General features: G+C 50.9%; 3 protein-coding genes across 6 annotated transcripts; 2 read left to right on the forward strand and 1 right to left on the reverse strand.

Moving 5' to 3' along the window:
• The first annotated feature begins 74 nt into the window (after positions 1-74).
• On the forward strand, positions 75-12,468 carry TBC1D13 (TBC1 domain family member 13). 3 transcript variants are annotated; one of them, XM_086625228.1, is made up of 12 exons: positions 75-118; positions 201-274; positions 834-874; positions 1,363-1,424; positions 1,706-1,805; positions 3,184-3,266; positions 3,425-3,584; positions 4,372-4,579; positions 5,251-5,414; positions 6,944-7,104; positions 7,334-7,391; positions 8,405-12,468. In XM_086625228.1, the coding sequence occupies exons 1-12, from the start codon at positions 96-98 to the stop codon at positions 8,468-8,470; spliced, it is 1,200 nt and encodes a 399-aa protein (XP_086481354.1). In that variant the 5' UTR covers positions 75-95; the 3' UTR covers positions 8,471-12,468. The 3 variants fall into 3 exon arrangements, with proteins under 3 accessions (XP_086481354.1, XP_086481357.1, XP_086481355.1); XM_086625231.1 differs by lacking the exons at positions 4,372-4,579; positions 5,251-5,414; XM_086625229.1 differs by lacking the exons at positions 7,334-7,391; positions 8,405-12,468 and having other exon boundaries at positions 6,893-6,980.
• Positions 12,469-12,894: 426 nt separating this feature from the next.
• ENDOG (endonuclease G) lies at positions 12,895-15,681 on the forward strand. Its single transcript, XM_086624926.1, has 3 exons — positions 12,895-13,392; positions 13,975-14,084; positions 14,801-15,681. Exons 1-3 carry the CDS (start codon positions 12,895-12,897, stop codon positions 15,084-15,086), a joined length of 894 nt encoding a protein of 297 aa, XP_086481052.1. The 3' UTR covers positions 15,087-15,681.
• Positions 15,682-15,730: 49 nt separating this feature from the next.
• On the reverse strand, positions 15,731-21,348 carry SPOUT1 (SPOUT domain containing methyltransferase 1). 2 transcript variants are annotated; one of them, XM_086624925.1, is made up of 12 exons: positions 21,313-21,348; positions 21,175-21,217; positions 20,865-20,984; positions 20,386-20,545; positions 19,644-19,733; positions 19,260-19,309; positions 18,892-19,022; positions 18,384-18,456; positions 17,927-18,025; positions 17,126-17,228; positions 16,480-16,627; positions 15,731-16,343 (listed from the first exon to the last, which is right to left on the reverse strand). In XM_086624925.1, the coding sequence occupies exons 1-12, from the start codon at positions 21,346-21,348 to the stop codon at positions 16,269-16,271; spliced, it is 1,128 nt and encodes a 375-aa protein (XP_086481051.1). In that variant the 3' UTR covers positions 15,731-16,268. The 2 variants fall into 2 exon arrangements, with proteins under 2 accessions (XP_086481051.1, XP_086481050.1); XM_086624924.1 differs by having other exon boundaries at positions 21,307-21,348.
• Positions 21,349-22,343: the final 995 nt, after the last annotated feature.

Consider the following 22,343-nt stretch of genomic DNA (forward strand, 5'->3'; position numbering starts at 1 on the left):
GGGGCGTGGCCTATGGAGCCCCGCCCACCCCCCGCGGGCAGCGTTTCCAGCCGGAGCGTTTATGCGGCGGGCGGGGAAGGGGCGAGGGGGCCGCCATGTCGCGGTTGCACCGGAGCAGGTCGGTGTTGGGCTGCGGGGGGGGGAGGGCTCCGGGGTGCCGGTGACAAGCGTTATAACGGCCGCGGCTCCGCTCCCCTCAGGATCGCGGACTTCCAGGAGGTGCTGGGCGAACCCACGGTGGCTCTGGCGAAGCTCCGCGATCTCTGCTTCAGCGGTGAGTGGCCCGGGAAGGTGCGGGGCTGGCTGCGGCCCGGGGAGCAGGCACCGGGCACGGCCTTAGCCGCGGGGGAGCTCCCGCCGGCGGCGGCCCGGGGCTGGCGCTGCCCCCGCGGGGCTCGGGGGGGCCGCGGGGCTCGAAGGCCGCCTCGGCTGCCGAGCATCAGTCCCCTCCTCGGCCCGTTGTGGAGCGGCGGGGGTTGCAAACCCGAGGCCGGCGGGCGTGTTTTCGAGCCCCACCTCCATCAGGCCGCAGCGGTCTCCGCCCGTGCTTTGAGCGCAGCCACAAACTTCCAGGCAAGCCCTTCCCGCCCTTCTCCGAGGCGCCCCTGGGTCTCATCGCTTCTGCTGCGCCCTGTCCGCCACCTGCGCGCTCCCCGGCTTTCCGCTTCCAGCGGCCGCCGCAGGCACCTCCCCCCCCCCGGGGGAGGCACCGTGTCTGACCCCTGCAGCGTCCCTGTGAAAACTTCGTGCCCCCCGGGGGGAAAAGTGTCGCCTGTTTGCCTGGTGAGGAGGCCGGGGCTAACGTCGGTGTCTCTCTGCCTTCTGCCCCACAGGAATTCCCTTTGATGGGGGGCTGCGCTGCCTGTGCTGGAAGGTGGGTTTTGCTTGAGGCGCTTTTGTTTCTTGCGAGTGATGCTTTGTGTTGCTTAAGGGCATACTGTTTTCGGGCACTTAAAGCTGTAAGCAAACAAACAAAAGAAATCCGGAGCTTAAAAGCCACTCAAAATTGGCAGTAATTTGTGGGGATCAGCACTGGCACAGCTGCAGTAGTGTTTACTGAGACAGCTGTCACTTTGGGTGATTGAAAGGGGCTGTCTGCTCTTTGCATGAGAACAGCCCTCAGTATTAAGCTAGGAGTGCATTTCAGTCAGGTTTGCCATCGATCGATCCTACAAATAGGTCTGTGCTGAAAAACAATCCCCAAAGTATTCCTGACTGTCACTCTGCAAAGTACTAGGCTTTCTGGAGAAAGCTCCCAGAATTTTCAAAGAGCCAGTTCTAGCCACTGTGTTTGGCTTGCTCATCTTGATACTACAGCTCATTCCCCAAATACTAATTTGTGTGCATCTGTCTTCTGTACAGATACTCCTGAACTACCTCCCTTTAGAGAAAGCCTTATGGAGCTCTTTGCTGAAGAAACAGAGGTGAGGACATGGCTACTTCCCCCTTTAATGGTATCTGTGGAGAAGAAGAATAGTTCCTTAAATAATTAAGTACCTTCATAAAATGAATTGTTCTTGTGTGGGATGCACTGTTCTGTAGGCTGTCTGGTGGATTGACCTCTTCAGCTAAACTCAACTGAAGAGAAAATCAAATGCCTTCTGGCTGAGCAGGGTGGTACAGAGAGATCTATTTGAACTCAGCCTGGGTGCTTACGCTGACTTAATCTTCTGCTTCATTACAAATTCCTCTTTTCTTTCTGAAGGGATCTGTATTCCCAGTTCCTAAAGGAAATGATTATCCAGCCTGGCATTGCCAAAGCCAACCTGGGTGTTTCAAGGGAAGATGTGACCTTAGAAGATCACGTAAGTGTTGTTAAGCCTTTGGGTTGCATAAAATTCCCCAGAACTATAAACTGTTGTTCTAGAGTCTGGACCCCTGGGCTGCTCTTGGCTCTGTTCTCAACTGTTTTACCCTGCTAGCAAGAGGGATGGTTCCTAGGTACCAGCCTGGCACTTGTGTGTTAGTAGTCTTCAGCGTGGATTATTGGCAAAGCACCAATAGTTCTGAAGAGAGCTGTTTTCAGCTATGTGTATCCCTTCTCCTCTCCACTGGGGCTACCTGCCTGGGCTGTGGGTCTCCTAGGGAAAGAGACAGGCTCACAAAAGGTACCTCTAGCAAAGAGACGCTCTCCTGGTAATTCAGGTCTGTGGGTGGACTCACAGCTAATTTCAACAGAGAATATAAAAGAGGCAGGAGAATCAAGTTGGACTGTGGCATGGAAGGCAGGAGACTCATTTATTTCTAGTTCTGCTGCTGGCTTTTTAAAAATTTGACTATTTCCTGAATCCCTTGGCTTTTTCCTTCTCTGAAAGCACTGTTAAGAGTGTATGTGTTGGGGGAGGGAATGAAGTAACTGATCAGAAGAGACTGTAAAACGATACAACTGCTTCCATGACTGGTCCTGAACATTAACTTCCCTGCTAGCGTGCAGTCATCTGTGCTACTGTGATCTCTGGAGGCCTTGGTGCTTTAAAATCAGCGTGTTTGTAACGCTTCATGTGTTGGCAGGTTACAGTGATCTTTGAATCTCTTGGAACATGGCTTTTTTATTTTTTTATTTTCTCTGTTAGTTGTTAACTTTACATGGATCTTGATGTGGAGAGAGGAAAGTCTGTGTGTGGAGGGGGCATTATGTTTGTCATATTGGAAAACTGGTCAGATACAGGATAGTTTGTTCATAGTAATATCTATTTCTTCCTGGGCAGAATGGTTGTGCTTAACCAGACTTCTTAGAGCTGAGATGGGGGGAATACTTGTAACTAATAACCACAGCACCTGAGTACTGAGTGGGTGGATAACTCTAATGAAGTGCAAAGACCCTCTCCGTTGTACAGGTTGGAGCTGCAATCAGGAATCTTTCTGACACAGGACAGGACACCTGATTTGGGAGCAAAGTCATTAAAAGTCAGGTGAAAAGAGATTGGAAGTGTTGGCTTCTCCCTCTCTAAGTGAACCCGCGTGATCACTTGTTTCACAAGTTCTGATCCACTTCCTGCACACTGTGTGAAGAAACGACACTAAACGTAGCTAGTGAGAAAAAAAACGTAAACCTGATGTGCTAGGAGTGTGCTGGTACCAGATGACAAAGGGGCATCAGAAATGTTAACTCAGTGTATGTTTGCTGAGGATTTTGATACACGCGAAACATGCTTGTTCTGTTTCTGGTTTTTATTTCTTTAGCCCCTCAATCCAAATCCAGACAGTCGATGGAACACTTACTTCAAGGACAACGAAGTGCTTCTCCAGATAGACAAAGATGTCAGGTGTGTGAAGCTTAATGACTCAGGTTTCTGAATCCGAGTGGTTTGGTTAACACATTGTACTTTGAAAACGAAGTTTATTATTAAACCGAGCCTCCTGTTCAACATGGGCCTTGTACTTCCTTCTTCTTATGCCCGATTTCCTTCTGTACCCATCCTAGGAGGCTGTACCCTGACATGGCATTCTTCCAGCGCCCAACAGACTACCCTTGCCTTCTAATCCTGGACCCCCAAAATGAGTTTGAGACGCTGCGCAAGCGGGTGGAGCAGACCACACTCAAGTCACAGACGGTGGCGCGAAACCGCAGCGGGGTTACAAATGTGAGATCTGGGTGGGGGCTGTCCATGGGGCAGGCTGTCTTAGCGGACAAGGGGAGGGCTGTTTTGCAGGCTTTTTTCTGTTTTTCCACTTTTTTTTTGTGGTGGAATTAAGCAAATACCCCAGCACGTACTGTATATTCTGGTGGCTAGACAGCTTTGTAGAACCGGTTGTCGTGCCTGACAGTTAGTAGGGAGCTATAGATGTATGCAGTTTTAAGGGCTGTTTTTTCCTGATTTCTGGTGGAAGTTGAAGTTGCAGGAAGATGCGAGTATTTTATGCTTGACATGATGAACCTTTTTGTATGGGAACAAAACTGAGGGGTAAATTTGTGAGATTCAGTTCTGGAAGACTATCAATAAACCTGCAAACAGGAAAAGAGCAGGGTATCTGCTGGAATGTGTGTTGTCTCTGTCCTCTTTCATGAGCTTGACAGTACAAGTGCCACATGCTGTTGGGGAAGGTGGCCTGTTGCCACAACAGATCTATACTTTTCCTCATACTGCTAACAAAGAAGTGGAGCTGCTGTGGTTTTGTACTGTGTGGGATCAGGTGGTGCAATGATTCAGGGGAGCTGTCTGTTGCTGCACAGACTGTTTTGTTCTTCAGGGTTAGCCAGCGCTGGGACTTCACTGCCTTTGTGCTTCCTGAGTTATTTGTCTTGGTTTTCGTGAAAATCTGCCTGCTTGGTATAAGCTGCCCAAATCTTTTTGGGGGGCTGTGTGTGTTAAAAACTATCTGTGCTGGTTGGTTATCCTGAATCAGCCCTGCTCTTACCTTGCTCTTCAGGTGAGCTCCCCTCTCAAAACAACTCCTAATTCTCTGAGCGAGTACGAAGTCCTGCCCAACGGCTGTGAAGCCCACTGGGAAGTGGTGGAGCGAATCCTGTTCATTTATGCTAAGCTGAACCCTGGGATAGCATACGTTCAGGGGATGAATGAAATCGTGGGGCCTCTTTACTACACCTTTGCTACAGATCCCAACAGTGAATGGAAAGGTGAGAGACTTTTGACTGCTCAGTAATTGCTGTCGTACTGCATGCTCTCTGTAAAGAACTGTTTTGGGAATTGATCTCTCTTTAGGCAAGTTGGGTTTGGCTGATGGGGGCCAAAAGGCAAACACAGCAAGAGATTAGAAGTTTTGGGGACCATAGCAAATTGATAGAAACGTGGTGAGAACATGGGAAGCGAGGATTTTTGAGGGGGTTTTGTTTGTTTAGCATAGATCTAAGTTGCACTTCATGAAACTTAAAATCCCTTTAGAAGGTCTCGTTTGCTTATACTGTGTATACCAGGTAAGAAAAGAATGAAGTGGGAATATTTTGCCTGCTGCTTCTACTTCGTGGGACCTCTGAGGGCGTGTGCTCATGGTGGGAAGAGCAGATGGTGTTCTTGGACATAGATAACTGATTTGTGACCCGATGTCACGAAGACCTTGTGTTGCACACAGGGACTGTATTTGCAGTGACTCAGTAGACGTGTCTAGTTTAATCAAAAAAGTGTCTGGTCTTGTCCCAGACCAAGCAAGCCAAGATCTTATGGGATCTGCTATTTGAAGTCAGTACAGCAACCGGATTATGGAGCAAGAACAGTTCTAAGACTGCGTGCTTCTGTCAGTGATGTTTCCTCTATTCTCTCCCTGCCCCCTTTCTTTTTTTTCTCCCCCTAGAACATGCTGAAGCAGACACATTTTTCTGCTTTACCAATCTAATGGCTGAAATTCGAGACAACTTCATTAAGAGCCTGGATGATTCCCAGTGTGGTATCACCTACAAAATGGAGAAGGTCTACTCCACCCTGAAGGAAAAAGATGTGGAGCTGTATTTGAAACTGGTGAGGAGCTAGGTGTTTCTCTGAGTCTTGGTTGGAATGCAAGGAGTGGAGCTTAATAGTGTATTTAAATGTCAACCAATTTTGTTAAACTATTACTGCTCTTGAATAGAACACTTGAGAGAGTGTATAAAGGGCTTTGCCTGTAGGGCACAGAGGCTCCCTTATCTGTGAGCTGAAACAACCTCTCCTTGGAGTAAGCCTGGAGCAAGCTGACACAGCAAGGCTTTCCTCCCCTGCCTGACTGAAAGCAAACAATAGTTGTTGCAAAGCTGCCAGCTGTGAGTCTGAAGTGATTTGGCCACTATCCCTGGTCACCTGGGTTGAGGTGTAGTTGGAGCTGGAGTCTCTTCTAGTTATAAGGAAAACATGAGTTTTGCTGTAGAGTTCCTTGGAATTTGAGGTTACAGGAATTGTGTCTCTATCTTTAAGAGCAAAATGAAAAACAGCCCCCCTCCTCCACACACACTTCTGTTGCCACTGGCTGCCCTGACAGCACTAACTTAAACTTCATGGAGATCGTCCCAGAAGTAAACTGAAATCCAGCAAGCAGGAACATCCCACACACCTAATTCTCCTTCATCCAAAGATTCCTTGTGTTGATGTGGGTTTTGTAGAACATGTAGAAGGCAGCTTCTGTTGGAAACATCTTTGGGTCTTATAGTCCATTTAGTGTAAAAGTTCAAGGAGAATTTGGAAGGGAAAGTTGTTCTTCTTACTCCATCCAACCTTCACCAAATCACACTGAGATTTCTTTTAGGGGGTTTAGAGAAATCAGGATATGTTTCTTTTATAATGCAAAAGATAGTTTGTCAGTACAGTGACACGACCCACAGTGTTGGCTGGTGCTGATTCAGTGGAGAGAAAATAAAATGCTTACAGTTTGGCTGATGGGAAATGGTCTTGGCCATGCAGCAGCTGGTCCTTAAGAATATCAGCAGGATTCTGAACTCGTTTGACCTTGATTAAACTTACAGTCCCTTGATTTAACAGCAGAAAACAAGAAAGCTTCAGGCTAGAAGTGCTTATAGTATGTTTTTCTGACCATCAGTGTGAACTCTGTTCCATCATTGTTTCTTTTTGTGAAGAGTAAACCTTTTGATGAATACAGGGCTTCTGGAAAGGAGAGGAAATCCTGACAAAACAGTGCCTCTGCTAGAGGGCGAGGGCTGTGGCTTTGCAGATAAAATGGTGTTCAAATAGGAATGTTAAAATTACTTGGCAAGTTTAACGGAACTGACACAAGTAGTGCTTTTAGGAAGAAAAGCTTCCTTCACTCCATGTTGTGGACAGAGAAGCATTTTCTGACTTGTCTGTAGACATGGAGCGTGGCAGCGTTAAAAATCTCTCTGTCTAGCTTGAATGTGAGAGTCTTCAAAAGAGGCAGTGGGTTTGCTGATGTTGCAGGATGAGTTGGCAGCTTAGAGCAATATCAGGGTGGAGATGGGGATGGAAACATGGGGCGCATCTCTCACTTGTAGGGAATGGGCCGAGAGCACGTATTCATTCTTTGCCTGGTGCATGTCTGACAGCAAGAACAGAACATCAAACCTCAGTTCTTTGCCTTCCGCTGGCTGACGCTGCTCTTGTCCCAAGAGTTCCTGCTGCCGGACGTCATCCGTATCTGGGACTCCCTCTTTGCTGATGATAATCGCTTTGATTTTCTTCTGCTCGTCTGTTGTGCCATGTTGACGTAAGTACAGTGGTAACCGCCCTGCTCTTCTTTCCCTCTTTTACCTAAATCCATGGATCCAGGAGTCTTCTGTAGGCATGTGTTAAGGCATCTGGTGAATAGGTTATAGTTGCTTTTTACAGTGGTAGCAGCAGCGTATTCAAAAGTCTCTATAAAGGCACAGTATAGTCTGTTTTTAAAGTTCCCTCATAAAGAGTCAAAAGTAGCTGCAATAATTTCCATCTTTCAGACTAATTCGGGATCAGTTGCTGGAAGGAGACTTCACTCTGAACATGAGGCTGCTGCAGGTAAGGATTAAATATGGTGGGTATAGGGAGCAATTTGAAGAGTCTTGAAATAGTACTGTGAGAGAGGATGATGATGATGATAGGGGTATGCCTGGCTGAAGAGAGGTACCAGACTTCTGATGGTTGAATGCAGAAAAGTCTGAAGTTTGATCTTGGAGCGTGCCTGTTACTGGAAGTATGAATCTTCACATGCTGTGGTCCCCGCCCCCAACTGGGAAGCTAAACTCATGACGAATGACTACTTTAACTTTAACTTCCTTGGTGGTGGTGTCTGCTCCCTGTGCCGCTGACCGGGGAGCCGTACACTGTTTTGTCTTCCTAGCACTGTATGGATCTCTCCTCCTGCCTCCCCCTTCTTAGTTTTACAGTTGCAACAGGCCCTGTTCCAGAAAGTAATATTCCTTCTCTAGTGTTGTGTTGGTGAGGCACAGTGCTGCTGTCTGGAGCCCAGCATTGCCATTAAAATAAAGCTGCCTTTTGCTTGTGCACCCATTCTAGTCTGCAGAGAAATTGTTATAGACTAGAGGTTTTTAATGTCTCTTGGTTTGCAAACAAATTAATGTTTTCCAGTAAAGATGTGAAACCCTGTGTAACAGTATTAAGTTTATTGGCCAAAGGCTTTTGTTTAGTTCTGGGATCTGAGAGAGCCCAGGGCTGAAAACAGCTGCACTGCACAGCAGGATATCTCTGAGTCTGCAAGTTCCTGCTTTGGGCTGTGCAAGATACTGGCTTTGATAAGGCTTTCTGGCATGAAGAGAGCTATTATAGCAGGCCAGCCTACTGTACCCTTGGAGGACAAATGAAAAAATAAAACCAAAACACCTTCTTGAAGGGTATTGAGGCTTGATCAGTTACAAAACAGGAAACTGTCAGCTGTTAAGGGAGTAACTGAACACAGCAGTATGTTACCGTAGGCCAAGAATGCTGTTGTCGAGGTTTGCCCTGCTTAAGTGAAACGACGTGTGCAGGAAATGCTAGGTAGTCACTTATATCCCTTTGTTTCTTTGACATAGGATTATCCTATCTCTGATGTTCATCTGATTTTGAAGAAGGCAAAGGAACTTCAAGATTCAAAATAGTCCATGAGCCTAACAAAAGGTGTCAGAGAAACTGTATGGCAGTGGATCCCAGGAGATGCCCCCATGCAGTGTGGTGCATTAAAGCTCCTAGTGGTCTCTGCAGGACTTCAGGTTTTGTGTTTTGCCTACTGGCCACCTTGAAAACTTCCTTCTACTCTGTTTATTAGATCAAGGACTGATTACTTCCCCACCTACTTGGGTCCTGCACTCCAGATTTTTTTCAAATCTCGAATGCCTCTGTGCTGCCAAAAGCAGTTGTTTGTAACTTTTTTTAATGACTTTAAGTCTGGAGAGAATGAAACCATCTGTCTTCATATTCCTGAAGGGATGGACTCTTGCATCATGGAAGTAGCTCATGTGAAGTAACTTCTGATGGGGAAGGGACAGGCTGAGTCCAGTGGATATTGGTGGGTGAGTATAGAAAGATCTTCCTCCTGTGAATAGAATGTATTGCAATGAAGTCCCACATCCTGCCGTTCAAGTAGCTTCTGGATTATTCTCCCTCATGTCTGCATTTGGCCATCTGTGAGGTGTGCAAAGAAGATTGCATCAGTTTCTGGTGATTGTCATCTGACATCCAGCAGTTTGGACCCCTTTGCCTGGGAATGAGACCTTGACAAGCTGAGATGGGAGGACGCAGTTACAGCTGGTGGCTTTGTGCACTGAAACTGCCTGAATCCAGAATCGCCTTATCAACAAGGTCTCCTTGAAAGCAAGACTGTGGTGGTTTTCATCAATTAGTGTAGTTTGAAGCCAAGCCTTATTACGCACAGCCTTAGAGCAGGAGCTTGTTGCTGCAGGGAGGCCTCACTCTGCTTTCCTTGCTCTGAACTGGAGCATATTCAGCTACAATCAGGATTCCGAAATACAAGAAACGGGCATCTAGTCACGTGCAATGAAGACAGACGTATCTAGGGGCTTATACAGGGATGGCACTGGGGTTTTCTGCCTCGGTGGCTTGCATAATATTACCCCGCATGAGCTCTGGTCGCAGTAACCTTGACATTGTCTCATAGTACTTCTTGCCAAGAAGAGACATGGTAGAGGTCTGACCTACAAGAGTCCTTTTCTGGTGTAATCCAGTGGGAATACAAGCATTTGTCAGCTGACTGCTGGGGCTGATCCACTTTTCTGTGTACCGGTCCTGTTGGAGTCACCATCCTGAGTCGGACACTTGTCCCTCCTGAGAGGGAGACAACTACATTTCAAACGCAGTGGAGCAGGCTCAGTTGAAGGTTGATGAAGACACAGTATGGAGAGAACTGCTAACCTGCCAGCAGTGTCAAGCTGGTCAGAGACTGTAATCCTCAGAGGGAAAAACTGCCAACACCCAGGTGCTTGGGTTGTGCAGAAGATCTTGAGTGAACACTAATCCAGCATGCTTTTTTTTTTTTCTGTGCTGTGCTGGCTCACCTCTGCATAGCTGTTTGACACTGCAGTTTTCGGTATTTATGAGTATTGATTTGTTAAAGGTCAGACAAGATCTGCTTAAGCTGCTGATGGCCTAGAGTTGCCCTAGCAGGAGGGATGTTGTCAGCCTTCAGCTTTCTTACTAATGTTATTTCCTTCACTGAAGGCTGTTTTTTTACAGGCTTCTGTAATTCTCACAAAGGTGAGTGGGGAGACCAGAGGACAGGTTGATGCATGTACTTGTGTTCCTACTGGCAATCCCAAGCAATCTCTGCCTGTTCAGAAGATGCTTGAGTGACACTGGTGCAGCCAGGTGGTGCTGCTGTGGTGGGGGAAGAGCAACCGAAGACTTATTTAATACCTGTGGCTAACAGTATCCCTCTCTGCTGCAATCCTTTCTAGAGGCTAGAGTTTTCCTCCAAGAAATATGGAACTGATAGACCAGGACAGCAGTGTGATGAAGCATCCTGTCTGCGTTAACCACTGGATGGATGTTCTTCTTGCCTTCTGTCACTGAGCTATTCCAGCTGGTCTCAGTTCTTGGGTACCCTGTGCTAGAGAGGTCAGCAGTCTGACCTTGTATGGCCAAAGGGTTAGCTGGTGGGCATGAATGTAGAACCAGAGGATCAAACTCTTAGGCAGAATTGGACCTCCTCCAAACACTTCTGCCTCAGAACTGCTCTAAATACTGCTGTAGCTCTTTCACATTCCATGTACAAGCTTTGCTCTCACCTCCACAAATACCCGGGCCATTAATTTCTGGTTCCCCTGGCAAGTGCAGGGTTCCCTTACGCTGTGTTTTCTCACTGGTGACAGGAGCATCCATGAGAGTTCCTGCTCTGAACAGCTGGAAGTCTCCTTAAAACAACCTGAGGAGGCAGCAGGCAGATCAAGATTAAGCATTACTTAGAGATGAACTTCTGCTTGTTTCAGAGTAGCATTTGAGCCCTGAGGTGACCACCTGCAGTGGCATTGCCCAGCTCTGAGTCAGGTGCTGGTCTGCAGCATTATAAATGCTCCAAGACATCTGGGAGGTGTCCGCTCAAGTAGCGGTGCGGGTGGCTGGCTGGGGCAGGTGTCATGCTGTCTTCTCCCTTCCTAGGTGTTGAAGGGCTTGCATTGTGCCATCCTACTTCTCTTTAGGGGGTGATGGTAAATGCTTTTAAAAGGAGTCTGCAGTGGTTTAATGGGATGTGATGAGCACTTTGGCTGAGGGAAGGGTTCTCTAGGATAAGTTCTGTAACCTTATCCAGGGTATGGCTGCTAAATGGAATGAGGAGTTCTTTAGGGAGAACTTGTAACAACTCTGATACACCCAGACAGGCTGGTTCCTACATGAAAAGCTGTTTTATGTCCTTCCTTGTCGCCTCCTGTGTGGTAGGACTTCTGTCTTCCTGTTGAAAGGAGTTATACTTTTCAATGATTTGGGACATCAGTTTCTTTATTCCAACACTTTTTCCTTTCTTTAAGAGCAAACCCAGATTTTCTGAGGGGAGAAAAGAAAGCCTTAACTTGCAACCAACTTTGAATTCTCATGAGTTTCTTTGGCTTCATTCCTCAAAGGCTTTTGGTGATTTATTTTTTTGTTGTTGTTGAGGTCAGACAGTATGTAACTAGTGGTTCCTTGCTTGTGTGGCCAAGTAACAACTGCACCACACTTGAGACGTTTCCCCTGCTGGTTTGTTTCAATCCTGCTGTGCTGCCGCGGCAGTGAGGTTGGCTGAAGCAGCAGTTCTTTGGGTTGAGAGGTGTTAGTCTGGGGTGCCTTGGGGACCCCTTGTTTCATAGGGGCCGAAACAGGGGATGCTTAAATAGCTCTTACAACACATTCGTCACAGACAGGACTACTGCCAGGCAGGGGAAGGGGGACAAATCTTCCACTGGGAGGAAAAACAGGACACTCTGCTGAATGTGGGGAGAAATGAGCCTTCCCTGGTGGGAAGAGGTCTGCTTTACCTGCACCTCACTGTAATTCAGGCTTTGGGAAACTTTGTGGCTTTGCCAGTGAGGTAGAAGCAACAGGATACTAGAGATCGAGTCATTGATGGTGGTCACTCAGAACACTGATGTGAGTTTGAATTTTTTGACCTAACTTAGAATTATTTGCACTTTGGCAGTGAGTGGAATGAAGGCTGGAAGTTGCTTTGGGGCAGTCTGGGGTGTTTGGGGAAAGCAGAGGCCCTTTTCCCTTGATGAGTGTCAGTGACTTTGTTTTAGCTGGCTGTAGTGCTCTTCTAAAATGCCCTTTGCCCAGAAGAGAGGAACAAGTAACACTTTTCGTCTTTTCCAATACCTTGTCTGGAAAGAATTGCCGGAACAGGGTATAGAGAGCACTTCATCACTCTCAAACTCCTTCTTTTATGCTTCTTTTTAAACACTATTTTTATATCGCTTCCTTTAACTAAACGGGTGGTTTTGTGCAGACATCTGTTGGCGATGTGACTTGCTGTGTTGCGACTGGAGTTAACGCTGCTACAGGTGATGGCTACAGCATTTCCAAATGCGGCTGGGAGCCATGGCTAGCAGAGCCCCAAGCGTGCTAGCCTGTCTCCATCGCCTTTCCTCTTGGCTCCACCGGCCCCCCTGCTGCCCGGCTCCGCGGGGAGCGGGTGAGCCGGGGGCGCGGGGGCTTTTCCTCGAGGAAAAACCTGCGAGCGCACCGCTGCAAGCGGGGGTGGCAGAGGGGCACCGGCCGCGGGTGGGCTGGCACGGCCGGGGCGGGGAGGCGCGGGACCCGCCTGGCCGGCCGCTCCGCTCTTTATTTTTGTGTTTGCCCCTTGGCGCGCCTCTCGCGGCTCGGGGACGCGCGTTACCGCCGCTCCCGCGTTTGTTCTTGTAATAAAATGGTCCCTTCGCACAGCGTCTGCGCCCGGCGGTCGCGGCGCCCTCGCGCTCTCTCTGTGCCTTAAAGGGGCGATGCCCCGCGCCGTGGTGCCCTCCGCAGGGAGCGGCCCGCTGCGGCAGTGCCGCGGCCCGTTTAAGCAGCGGCCGCCCCCGCGGCGCCGCGCACGGCCATGCTGCGGAGCCGGTGGGTGCTGAGCGGCGCCTCGCTGGCGCTGGGCGCCGGGCTGGGGGCGGCCCTGGCCGCCCGCCGCCGGGCCGAGGGCGAGGCGGTGGCGGGGCTGCTGGGCCGCCTGCCCGTGGTGCCCTCCGTGGCGGCGGCCGGTCCGCCGGCGCTGCCGGGCGCGGGGCGGCCCGAGCTGACCAAGTACGGGCTGCCCGGGCTGGCGCAGCTGCGGAGCCGCGAGTCCTACGTGCTGTGCTACGACCCGCGGAGCCGCAGCGCGCTCTGGGTCATCGAGCAGCTCAACCGGGACACGCTCAGCGGCGCCTCCGACCGCGCCGCCTGCGACTTCCAGGAGGACGACTCGGTGCACGAGTACCACCGCGCCACCAACGCCGACTACCGCGGCAGCGGCTTCGACCGCGGGCACCTGGCGGCTGCCGCCAACCACAAGTGGAGCCAGAAAGCCATGCGGGACACCTTCTACCTCAGCAACGTCGCCCCGCAGGTAGGGCCCGCCGCGGGCACCGGCTCCCGCAGCCACGGCGGCTCGCAGCGAGACTCGCCCCGCCCGGGGCGGGTGGAACGGGGAAGCGGGAAGGGTCTGTGTTCAAGGGCAGACGTTCGTTCTCTGCTGAAACCACCTCGGAGCATCTCTGGCTCTTCCGTGTGTTTGTCCCTATAGCGGTTCAGGCAGAGGGGGCCCAAAGGGGCCAAAATCACTCGAGCGTGCTCTATGTCCTGCTGAACTTAGCAGCAGCGGGCCTGCAAACGTGCCTGCTTGTGCACTTCTCTCCAGCCGTGAGAGACGCCGTTCAGCACAGCTCGTTGCAGGAGTGAAGTTAAACGGGCGGGCAGATGCTTGCAAAAATCATGGTGTAAGGCGAGCAGGTTCCATTCCGGGGTGTGCAAACCAGGACCTTGCTGTGTGCAGCGTCCAGAGCGGAGGCGATAGTGGAGATCTGTTCTGGAAAGTGCCCAGAACACTGTGAGATGTGTTACAGAGAAGGCAGGTGGTGTTATTCTGAACAGTGAGGAAATTCCCCACTGACTGACTCTGCTGCCTGTGTTGCCCTGGTTCTGTTTGTAGGTTCCTCATTTAAACCAGAATGCCTGGAATAACCTTGAGAAGTACAGCAGAAGCTTGGCAAGGAGCAACAAGAACGTCTATGTCTGCACAGGACCCCTTTACCTGCCCAGGTAAACACGAGGGCTGAGCTGGGACTGTGCTTGAATGGTGCATCGCGCTGGGAAAGGAAAGCAGGCTGGGGGGGGGGCAGCCTCCCAGCTGCTCCCAAACAGGAGTGATGGACTAAGGCCCTGCTCAGTGGGTGAGACCAGTCGTGTGCAGAGGTTCTGTGGAAAGGTACTTTCTTAGGATTAGTTAGTGTGTTTCCCATTAAGTTGATGATTTCATGAGAAAAGGTTGGTTTCTTGAGCTGCAACATAAAAAAATCACTTTTATTTGCAGTCTTTAACAACCTAGTAGTAGCAGATTATTAGATTAACAGATTAGACTGCAGACCCCTTCTCTGCAGAGTAAAGCTTCTAAGTTTTGTTTCATGGACTATTTCTCCACTTAAGAGCACAACTTTATTTGCAAAGATCTTCATGTAACACTAAGGAGCAGCTGTCTCAGGTTGAGATCTCTTTAGCAGCAGGAAATAGCTTGGAAAGACAATGTTAAGACACAGCAGGGAAGGGATTTGGGGGGGGAGCAGATGCAATGCACTGCTTAATCTCACCACGTCACGTAGCTGCTGCTTCAGCAATGTTTTTACACCCTTACTGCAGAAATAGGGCTGTTCCCTGCCATGCTGTGGGGTGGGGGCTTACTTAGGGGTGGTGGTGAAGAGCTGAGGAGGCAGAGGTGGCACCAGACTAGGAGGTAACGTGAGGCATTGCTGTTGGTGCAGGATGGAGGCCGATGGGAAGATGTATGTCAAGTACCAGGTGATTGGGAAGAACAACGTGGCCGTCCCCACCCATTTCTTCAAGGTGCTCATCCTGGAAAAGGAGAGCGGAGAGATTGAGTTGCGCTCGTATGTGATGCCCAACAGCCCTGTGGATGAGAATATCCCCCTGGAACGGTTCCTAGTTCCCATCGAGAGCATTGAGCGAGCCTCGGGGCTCCTCTTTGTCCCGAACATCTTGAAGAGAACTAGTAACTTGAAAGCCATCACAGCTGGAAACAAGCGTTGAACCCTGACTAAACAAATCCAGGTGTCCCTGGGAAGGGACTGACAGCAGTCACCTGCAGTGTAATAGTTCCTTGTGCAATTTCAAATGTGGGAAATAAGAGTCAAACCAATACTTCTCTTTACCCTTCCCCTTGTTTCATGTAACAGTGAAACACGCACACGCAGCAGGTCTCAAGGGCAGGTCCTGCAGAAGGTCCCCAGGCACCTGACCTTTGTAGCAGGTCTCTAGAATTTGCCCCTAATCTGCAGTACAGAGCTACTTGTGTAATTGCTCCCCTTGAGTTGTGTGTGGCTCATTAAAACACAAAGGGAAGTCAGTTAATTTGTGCCATTTAGCAGGGAAGGATGAGAGCAAGACGGGTGCAGGGGGAGGAGAGGTTCCTGCCTTTCTGTAGCCAAAGAATTGTACAATTGTTTTCTTTGAAAAGATGGTTTTAACAGTAAAGCTTTGAACACCCACAGCATTGGTGGTTTCTTATCTGTTCTTACCCAAGCTCTGATTATCTCAGCAGGAGGGGGGAAGGACAGAGCCAACTTTTCCAGCTGCTTTCCTGTTTGAGGTCACTGCAGGCAGAGCTTAAGGCCTCACGGATGGAGCCAAACTGTAACGAGCTACACTGATGTGCTTTATACTTGAGGCCCAACTGAAGCTCCAGCCCTTCCTGCTGTTAGGAAGGATGAAGCCTTGGAGTTGAAGGCAGGGCTGAGGGAAGTCAGGCTGAGACAGGAACAGTTTATTGGCAATAAGGATTAAGATTTGACTTCCTTTAAGTCTGAAGGCCACATGGCTCCAGAGTCACCGAGCGTGCAGGATCTCCAGACAGTGAGTGCCCATCCTCCACATTAAGATACTTGCACATGGACTTCAAGGCAGCTGAGGTTCCATACTGTTTTATTCCCTACCCCAGACATCTGAATTGCTGAGTCCCAGTCTGCTGCCAGGCTTGTCCCAGCTGCTGAGAGGCAGAGACCAGCCCTTGGCTGGACCAGGCAGGCAGGACGGCGCAGGCTTGTAGCTCCCAACAGCAGCCAGACCCTTGGCCAAGCAGCGCTGCCAGCTTTAGTCACACGGTGTCTTGGCCCTACCACGCTCTTGGAGTGATTTGTGCAGCACCCCGCGTTCCAACAGCCGCTTCCTTGAGGCAGTCCTCAGCTGGTGGCAAGGTCAGTGGTCTTCCTTCCCTCAGCTGTCGCTGGGTGTCTTCACAGCCTCATTGATGTGGGGTCTCAGCGCGGACAGAGAGATCAGCAGCGCTTCCTGGAACGGACCCAGGCGGCAGTCAGAACCGCTGCGCTCTCACGTGAGCCGTGTGTCACTGCCAGAGGCAGAAACACAGCACTGCTCTGTGCATGCTGGCATCGTGGCCCACTGCACCGTTAGCCACCTGCCCTACCTCTGTTCGGATGGTTCTGCTGCCTTGGCTGGGACAAGTGTTCAGGTAGAAGTCAAATAAGACGCTCGGGTCAGTGACCTCCAGGTTTGGATCCACATCCACCCCAGCTTCCAGGCCCTCAAGACCTCCAAACACGACAAGGACATGCCTAGGGGAGAGCACGGGGACAGGTGAGAGGGGAGCTTTATGTAGGAGAGCTGCTCGTGTTCCTTGAACCTTCAAGTGGATTAAGAATTGGCTTCACATAAACAGTTCTCTTAACTATCTGCAAGAAGCAGACTTCTTTCTTTTGTTCAGGAGGTCTGTGTTCAAGCTCCTCTGTACCGCTGAAGCCAGGAGCTGTGTCCTGTGTTGCCGATGCCCAATGCAGCTGGCTCCCCAGCAGAGCCCCGCAGCACCTGGCCAATGTGACAGTCCCTGCTACCAGCTCCAGAGAAACAGGGAAGGAATTGGCCTTGTCCTGGGGTACTTCCCCGAGCTTCTGTCATGCAGAGGAATGTGCATTGGTGCAAAAGGGAGCAGCAAAGCCTGCAGGCAAGTCTTGCACTTTTATCTAAGAGCGTTCCTGCCTGGGAGAACACCAAGGCCACAGTGCAGCACTGCTGCCAGGGGACTCTGAGTGGGGCCAAGCAGGCAAGACACGAACCTGAAGGAGGGAAGAGTAACCTGGTCCACGGAGCTGCCCCGCTCTGAGGTCCCAATAGAGAGATCGTAGCCTTCCTTGAATGGGCACTCCGAAAAGACGGCACCTGGGAAAAACACAATATGGGGTTATTCATGTGGTGCCCTCGCCCATGCTGCCTGCCTTCTGGACAGGCTGAAACACTCCATGGGTGAGTGGTAGCAGCAGCAGGAATTGCTTTTCGGTGCTACTAGTGCATCGGGAGACAGAAGAACGATTTCTTTCTCACATAAATTCCTTTGCTGCAGAAGTCTCTGGCACCCTTCTTGACTGCAGCACCTTTTCCTCAAAGGTCAAACAGGTGCCAGGAGCCATTCCTTGACTAATGGCTTATGATTTTTCCTAGGAGGTCTAATCAATGAGAAGAAAAGGATTTTGCAGGGCTCTTGAGCTCGAATGTCACTGCTAGCTTTGATGGCAATGAGAGGGAGGTAGTAATAATGGAAATGGAGATGCACTGGCTGGAGATGGAGAGCACCAACTCTTGTCTCCTGCTACAATGTGGACATTTGTCGCAATGGTGAGTGGAAGTACAGGGCAGAGTACTGGTAGGTGACTGGGGTGATTTATGCCCTTAGCTTTAACCTTTAAATTTGATTGCGACATGGCTGTTAGCTGCATGTGTAAGCTGCCTTTGAGACAGAAGAGATTTCCAAGAAAGAGATGTTAATTTGTGCTGCAGGTGTGCAGCCAGTAGGCCTGAAATTGATGTGGAAGCCCAGGCAGAGATGTGGCAGAAAATGGAAAACCCCCGCAAATACTTACTCAGGCAGGAGGCAAGGCGGACGCTGTAACCCCAGTACAAGCCTGACACCGTCCGAGGGTGGTGTGAGGACACGACGGTGCCCTTCCGCACTTTAGCTTCTGAAAGGGAAGCAAAGAGATTAAAAACCCTCATAGTGAGAGCTGGATTTGACCTGCCACATCCAGCAGCTTCTCCTGGGGCAGGGCACTGGGCACTGACTTGGCGTACAACCAAGAACCGCCCTTTTGAGTGCATTCTGGAAAGCATGCAAGTTATGTTTTGGGTGTTTATTGTTGGTCAAAGAACTGGTAGTCCTTTCCAGTTAACTGGGGAGGTATGGTAAGGGTGTTAACTAAAATTGTGTGTGGAGCAAAGGGAACGTGCAGAGCTGTTGGGTGTCTTCAAACATTAGTAATCTGAAGGCTGTCGTATGGAAGGACCAACAAGTTTACAGATGCTAACAGAGCAGTGGATTACCTGGCTTCTGGGCTTCCTCCAGCCGCACAGTGACTCGCAGACCAGGGTTCAGCTGTCTGTCGATCTGCACCTCCTGCAGTGACAGGCACCATCAGTGTCAGGCCTTCTGGAAGTACTGGGGAAGGTGGGGAAGGAAGGGAACTCTCTGAGGAAGTGGGAGTCTGTTCTGGCCTGGAGATGGAATGAGGAGCTCTATGATCAGGGCCTTTGTGGTGCATGCAGTGCAGAGCAGGCTCAGGGTGGCTTGGGTCAGCAGTCTGAGACTTAAATTTGCTGCTCAAAGGCTCAACTCCAGCAGCAAAGCAATGACGTGCTGGAATGGGCAGGCCCACCAGGACCTGGGAAGCTACAACCATTAATGAGCCAGAAGGGACAAGATGGCAGCAGCATTAAACGCCATGCCAGCCTGCTGTGGCCTTCAGAAACCCAGCAGTACTCACCCTGCCTGCTTCAATTCTGCCAGAGAGACAGGGGGAACTGTTTTGGGATCTGTAGGTAACAGACATACCTTCCTCATCCCACAGTTAACAAAAGAGCCTCTGCCTGGCTTAGTTGGCCGGTCCAACACCACGCCTTCTCGGTACTCCGAATCTTCATCCACCCGCATGTGGTGGGGGCTGTCCAGGGGGTTGAGGAGCCCTAGAACAGCAGAAAGGAAAGCAGCTGCTAAGGAGACGACAAACTGTGGGAACACAGGTGTAAGTACAACTGCTCTGCTGCCCCTTCCTTCTCTGGTCCAGCATACCATGGCACGGCACCTCACCTGTGCTCTAAGGTAGGGAAAAGTTGTTCAATTCTAGCACGCCATGCAAAACCAGAGCCAGAGCTCAGGAAGGGCGAGCCATCAGTTTGGGACAGAGACAAATTAATTATTACCTGCAAACTGCAGATCCTCGTGTTTTGGAAAAAAGGATTTCCTCAAGTACCTGGTATCAGAGAAGGTTCAAACGTGAAAAGTTGTTTCTAAGGAACCCAACCCTCAACTCCAGCCCCGTTCTGACTCAAAGGAGCTGAGTACAGAGAAAAGATGCGTAGCTCCGTCAAGACCCTGATCTACCTCTAATATAACACGGAGGTTGTATCCTGCATTCATTGCTCTTCTTTTAGTTAAACTCCTAAACCAAACATGTGAAACAATTATATCCTGTGTTCCTGCATAATTATGCAATATAAACAGAATTTGCCTCCTGCTCACATAGCCTCTAGTGTGAGATACCCACGGTAGTCAGTTCTGATGCACGCTGACCATGGTGGACTTACTGAGGGCACTCCAAGTACTGCAGGATCCGAGCCAGCTGCACACAAGCCTTGCCTTTCCTCCCAATTCCTTCAAAGTCTCCCTCCACGCTCCTGAAAGAAAGCAGCTTGTCAACTCAGCATAATGATGCACAGCCCCAAAGAGTCAAGTCTCCAGAAGACCAAGCCTTGCTCCTTAATCTGAAAATAGTGGAATGCCCTCCCTCCATCCCCAAGAAATAAATGGACCACCTTGTAAAAGGGCTACTCCAGAGGCAGAGATTTAACAAGCCATATTTGGAACTCTCTGTAAGCCAAATACCTTTTTCATTTTTTATTTTTTTTAATATTTGCATATCTGTGTATTGACACAGCCTGGCAGTTGGATACTACTGAGCTGGATGCTACAGGCTTGGCCACTTAACTCAGATACAGGTCCAGGCTGAAAAGCTGAAGGACAGGAATTAATCTTCCATAAGGATATAGGCGTGCCCTGTCCCTCCATAGCAAGATTTAGGAGTATAGGAGGACTTGACCTCCTGCTGCTTTGTCATCCCCAAGCTAGGTTAAGTGATCCTAGTTGCCAGGGCAGTTAAGTCAACATCTTTGCCCAGTGGCACAGAGGTCCCTGTAATCCTGGCATCGGAGAGAGGTTCAAGCATTTGCTTGAGAACGCACAGTTCTTTCCTGGTCTCAGCTTAAGGAAAGCCTGAAGAAACACAAAGCAGAAAGGAAATACTTTCTGCAGAAGAGGGCTTCTCCTTACTTTACATCTTCTCCGTGCTCGTCGAACACTACGATCTCATCCACGCAGAAGATGGCACAGGCCCGGGCGATCTGCCCAGCAAGGTATGTCCGCAGCTCCAGTGACTGGGCATTGTTCAGGATAGAGCCCGGCAGGGCTACGCTCAGCGTGTAGTGACGCCCTGGGGAGCAGAGGCCATCAGCAGAGAGTCACGGCGTGACAGCCGCACGTACGGCGCTTTACTGACCACTTCAACTGCACTTGTGATGGGAGAAAAAAGCAACCTGTTTCTTAGATTTCAACCACAGGTTCTCCCTTACGAAAGGTCTGCCATGCAGTGTTTCATGCATTGTGTCCGTGCCTGTCGATGCGTGTGGTTGATCTGTGTCAGATCTGGGAAGCTGAGCATCACCGTTCCTATCGCTATGCCAACCGGACTCGTAACGACCCAGCTCAGCTCCTCCACCCCAGGCCTCCCCCCTGGGTCGCTGAGGCATCACCTTTGTCTTCCATCTTCTCCACCTGCTTCTCGGCTTGTTTTTCTGCCAGCTCCCGCATCCGCTGCTTTTCCAGTTTCTTCAGCAGCTTCATTTCCTTCCATTTCTTCTTCTCCGCTTTCCCTGGAACGGAGAGCAGCATCTCGCTTCACACAACGGACCGGGGCGGGGGGCGCGACGCCGCGGTGAGGGCCGAGCCAGGGCACGGAGCGCTCCGGGACGGCTCCCCCCGGTCCGAGGGCCCCGCCGGGCACCCCCGCGGCGGCGCCCCGGTTTCCCGCCGCCCCCAGCCCCCACGTGCGCCCGGCCTTACTCTCTTGCTTCCAACGCCGCCAGTCCACCTTCCGCTTCACAGCCTGCGGGTGACAGCGCCCGTTACCGCCGGGCTCCCCTCGGGGGCCGCCCCCGGTAACGGAGGCCCCCCCCGGGGCACCCCCCGCCCCACCTGCGCCCCTCCGGGCCGCTTCGCCGCGCCGCCGTCCGCCATCTTGCGCCCGCGCTCCCCGGCCACGCCCCTCCGCGGCGCTGATTGGCCGCAGGGCGCCGGTGCCCGCCCGCGCTGGGCAGGAGGCCGGCGTCACGTGAGCCAATGGCCTGGCAGGGGGCAGGGGCAGCATTTAAGTCGCCTGCGCGGGATGTGAAGCTAAGCGGGGGTTGCCTCGTTCTGCGGGAGAATGGGTGACCGCAGACAAACCGTGGCGAGGGGGGCGGGCAGGTGAGGGTGTAGCCCAGTTTCTCCAGGGGCCGGAGGACACGCGGGCGTCGGGATGTCGCAATTAATCACGGCTGTTTATCTGTGCGCTGGTTTTGACTGGGATAGAGGTAATTTTTTCCATAGTAACTGGTATGGGGTTATTGGGTTTGTGCTGGAAACAGCGTTGGTCACACCGGGATGGTTTGGTTACTGCTGAGCAGGGCTCGCACACAGTCACGGCCTTTTCTGCTCCTCACCCCACCCACGAGGCTGGGGGAGCACAAGGAGTTGGGAGGGGACCCAGCTGGGACAGCTGACCCCAACTGACCCAAGGGGGATATTCCAGACCATATGATGTCACGTTCAGCATAGAAAGCTGGGGGAAGAAGAAGGAAGGGGAGAAAGTTCAGAGCAATGGCATTCGTCTTCCCAAGTCACCGTTATGCGTGATGGAGCTGTGCTTTCCTGGAGATGGCTGAACACCTGCCTGCCCATGGGAAGCAGTGAAGGAATTCCTTGTTTTCTTTTGCTTGTGTGAGCGGCTTTTGCTTTACCTATTAAACTGTCTTCATATCAACCCACGAGTTTTCTCACTTTTACCCTTCCAATTCTCTCCCCTATCCTACCGGGAGGGAAGTGAGCGAGCGGCTCTGCGGTTCTTAGATTGTTGTGGTTTAATCCCATCAGGCAGCTGTTTCAGTGATTGCAGCTCTCCCAGCATTTGGCACATGTGTGGGTGCAAAAGGGCCTTCAGCAGCACCCTCACCCACCCAGGCTGCGCAGGCGGG

Source organism: Tauraco erythrolophus, chromosome 22 (genome assembly GCF_009769465.1).
Source record: "Tauraco erythrolophus isolate bTauEry1 chromosome 22, bTauEry1.pri, whole genome shotgun sequence".
NCBI lineage: Eukaryota > Metazoa > Chordata > Aves > Musophagiformes > Musophagidae > Tauraco > Tauraco erythrolophus.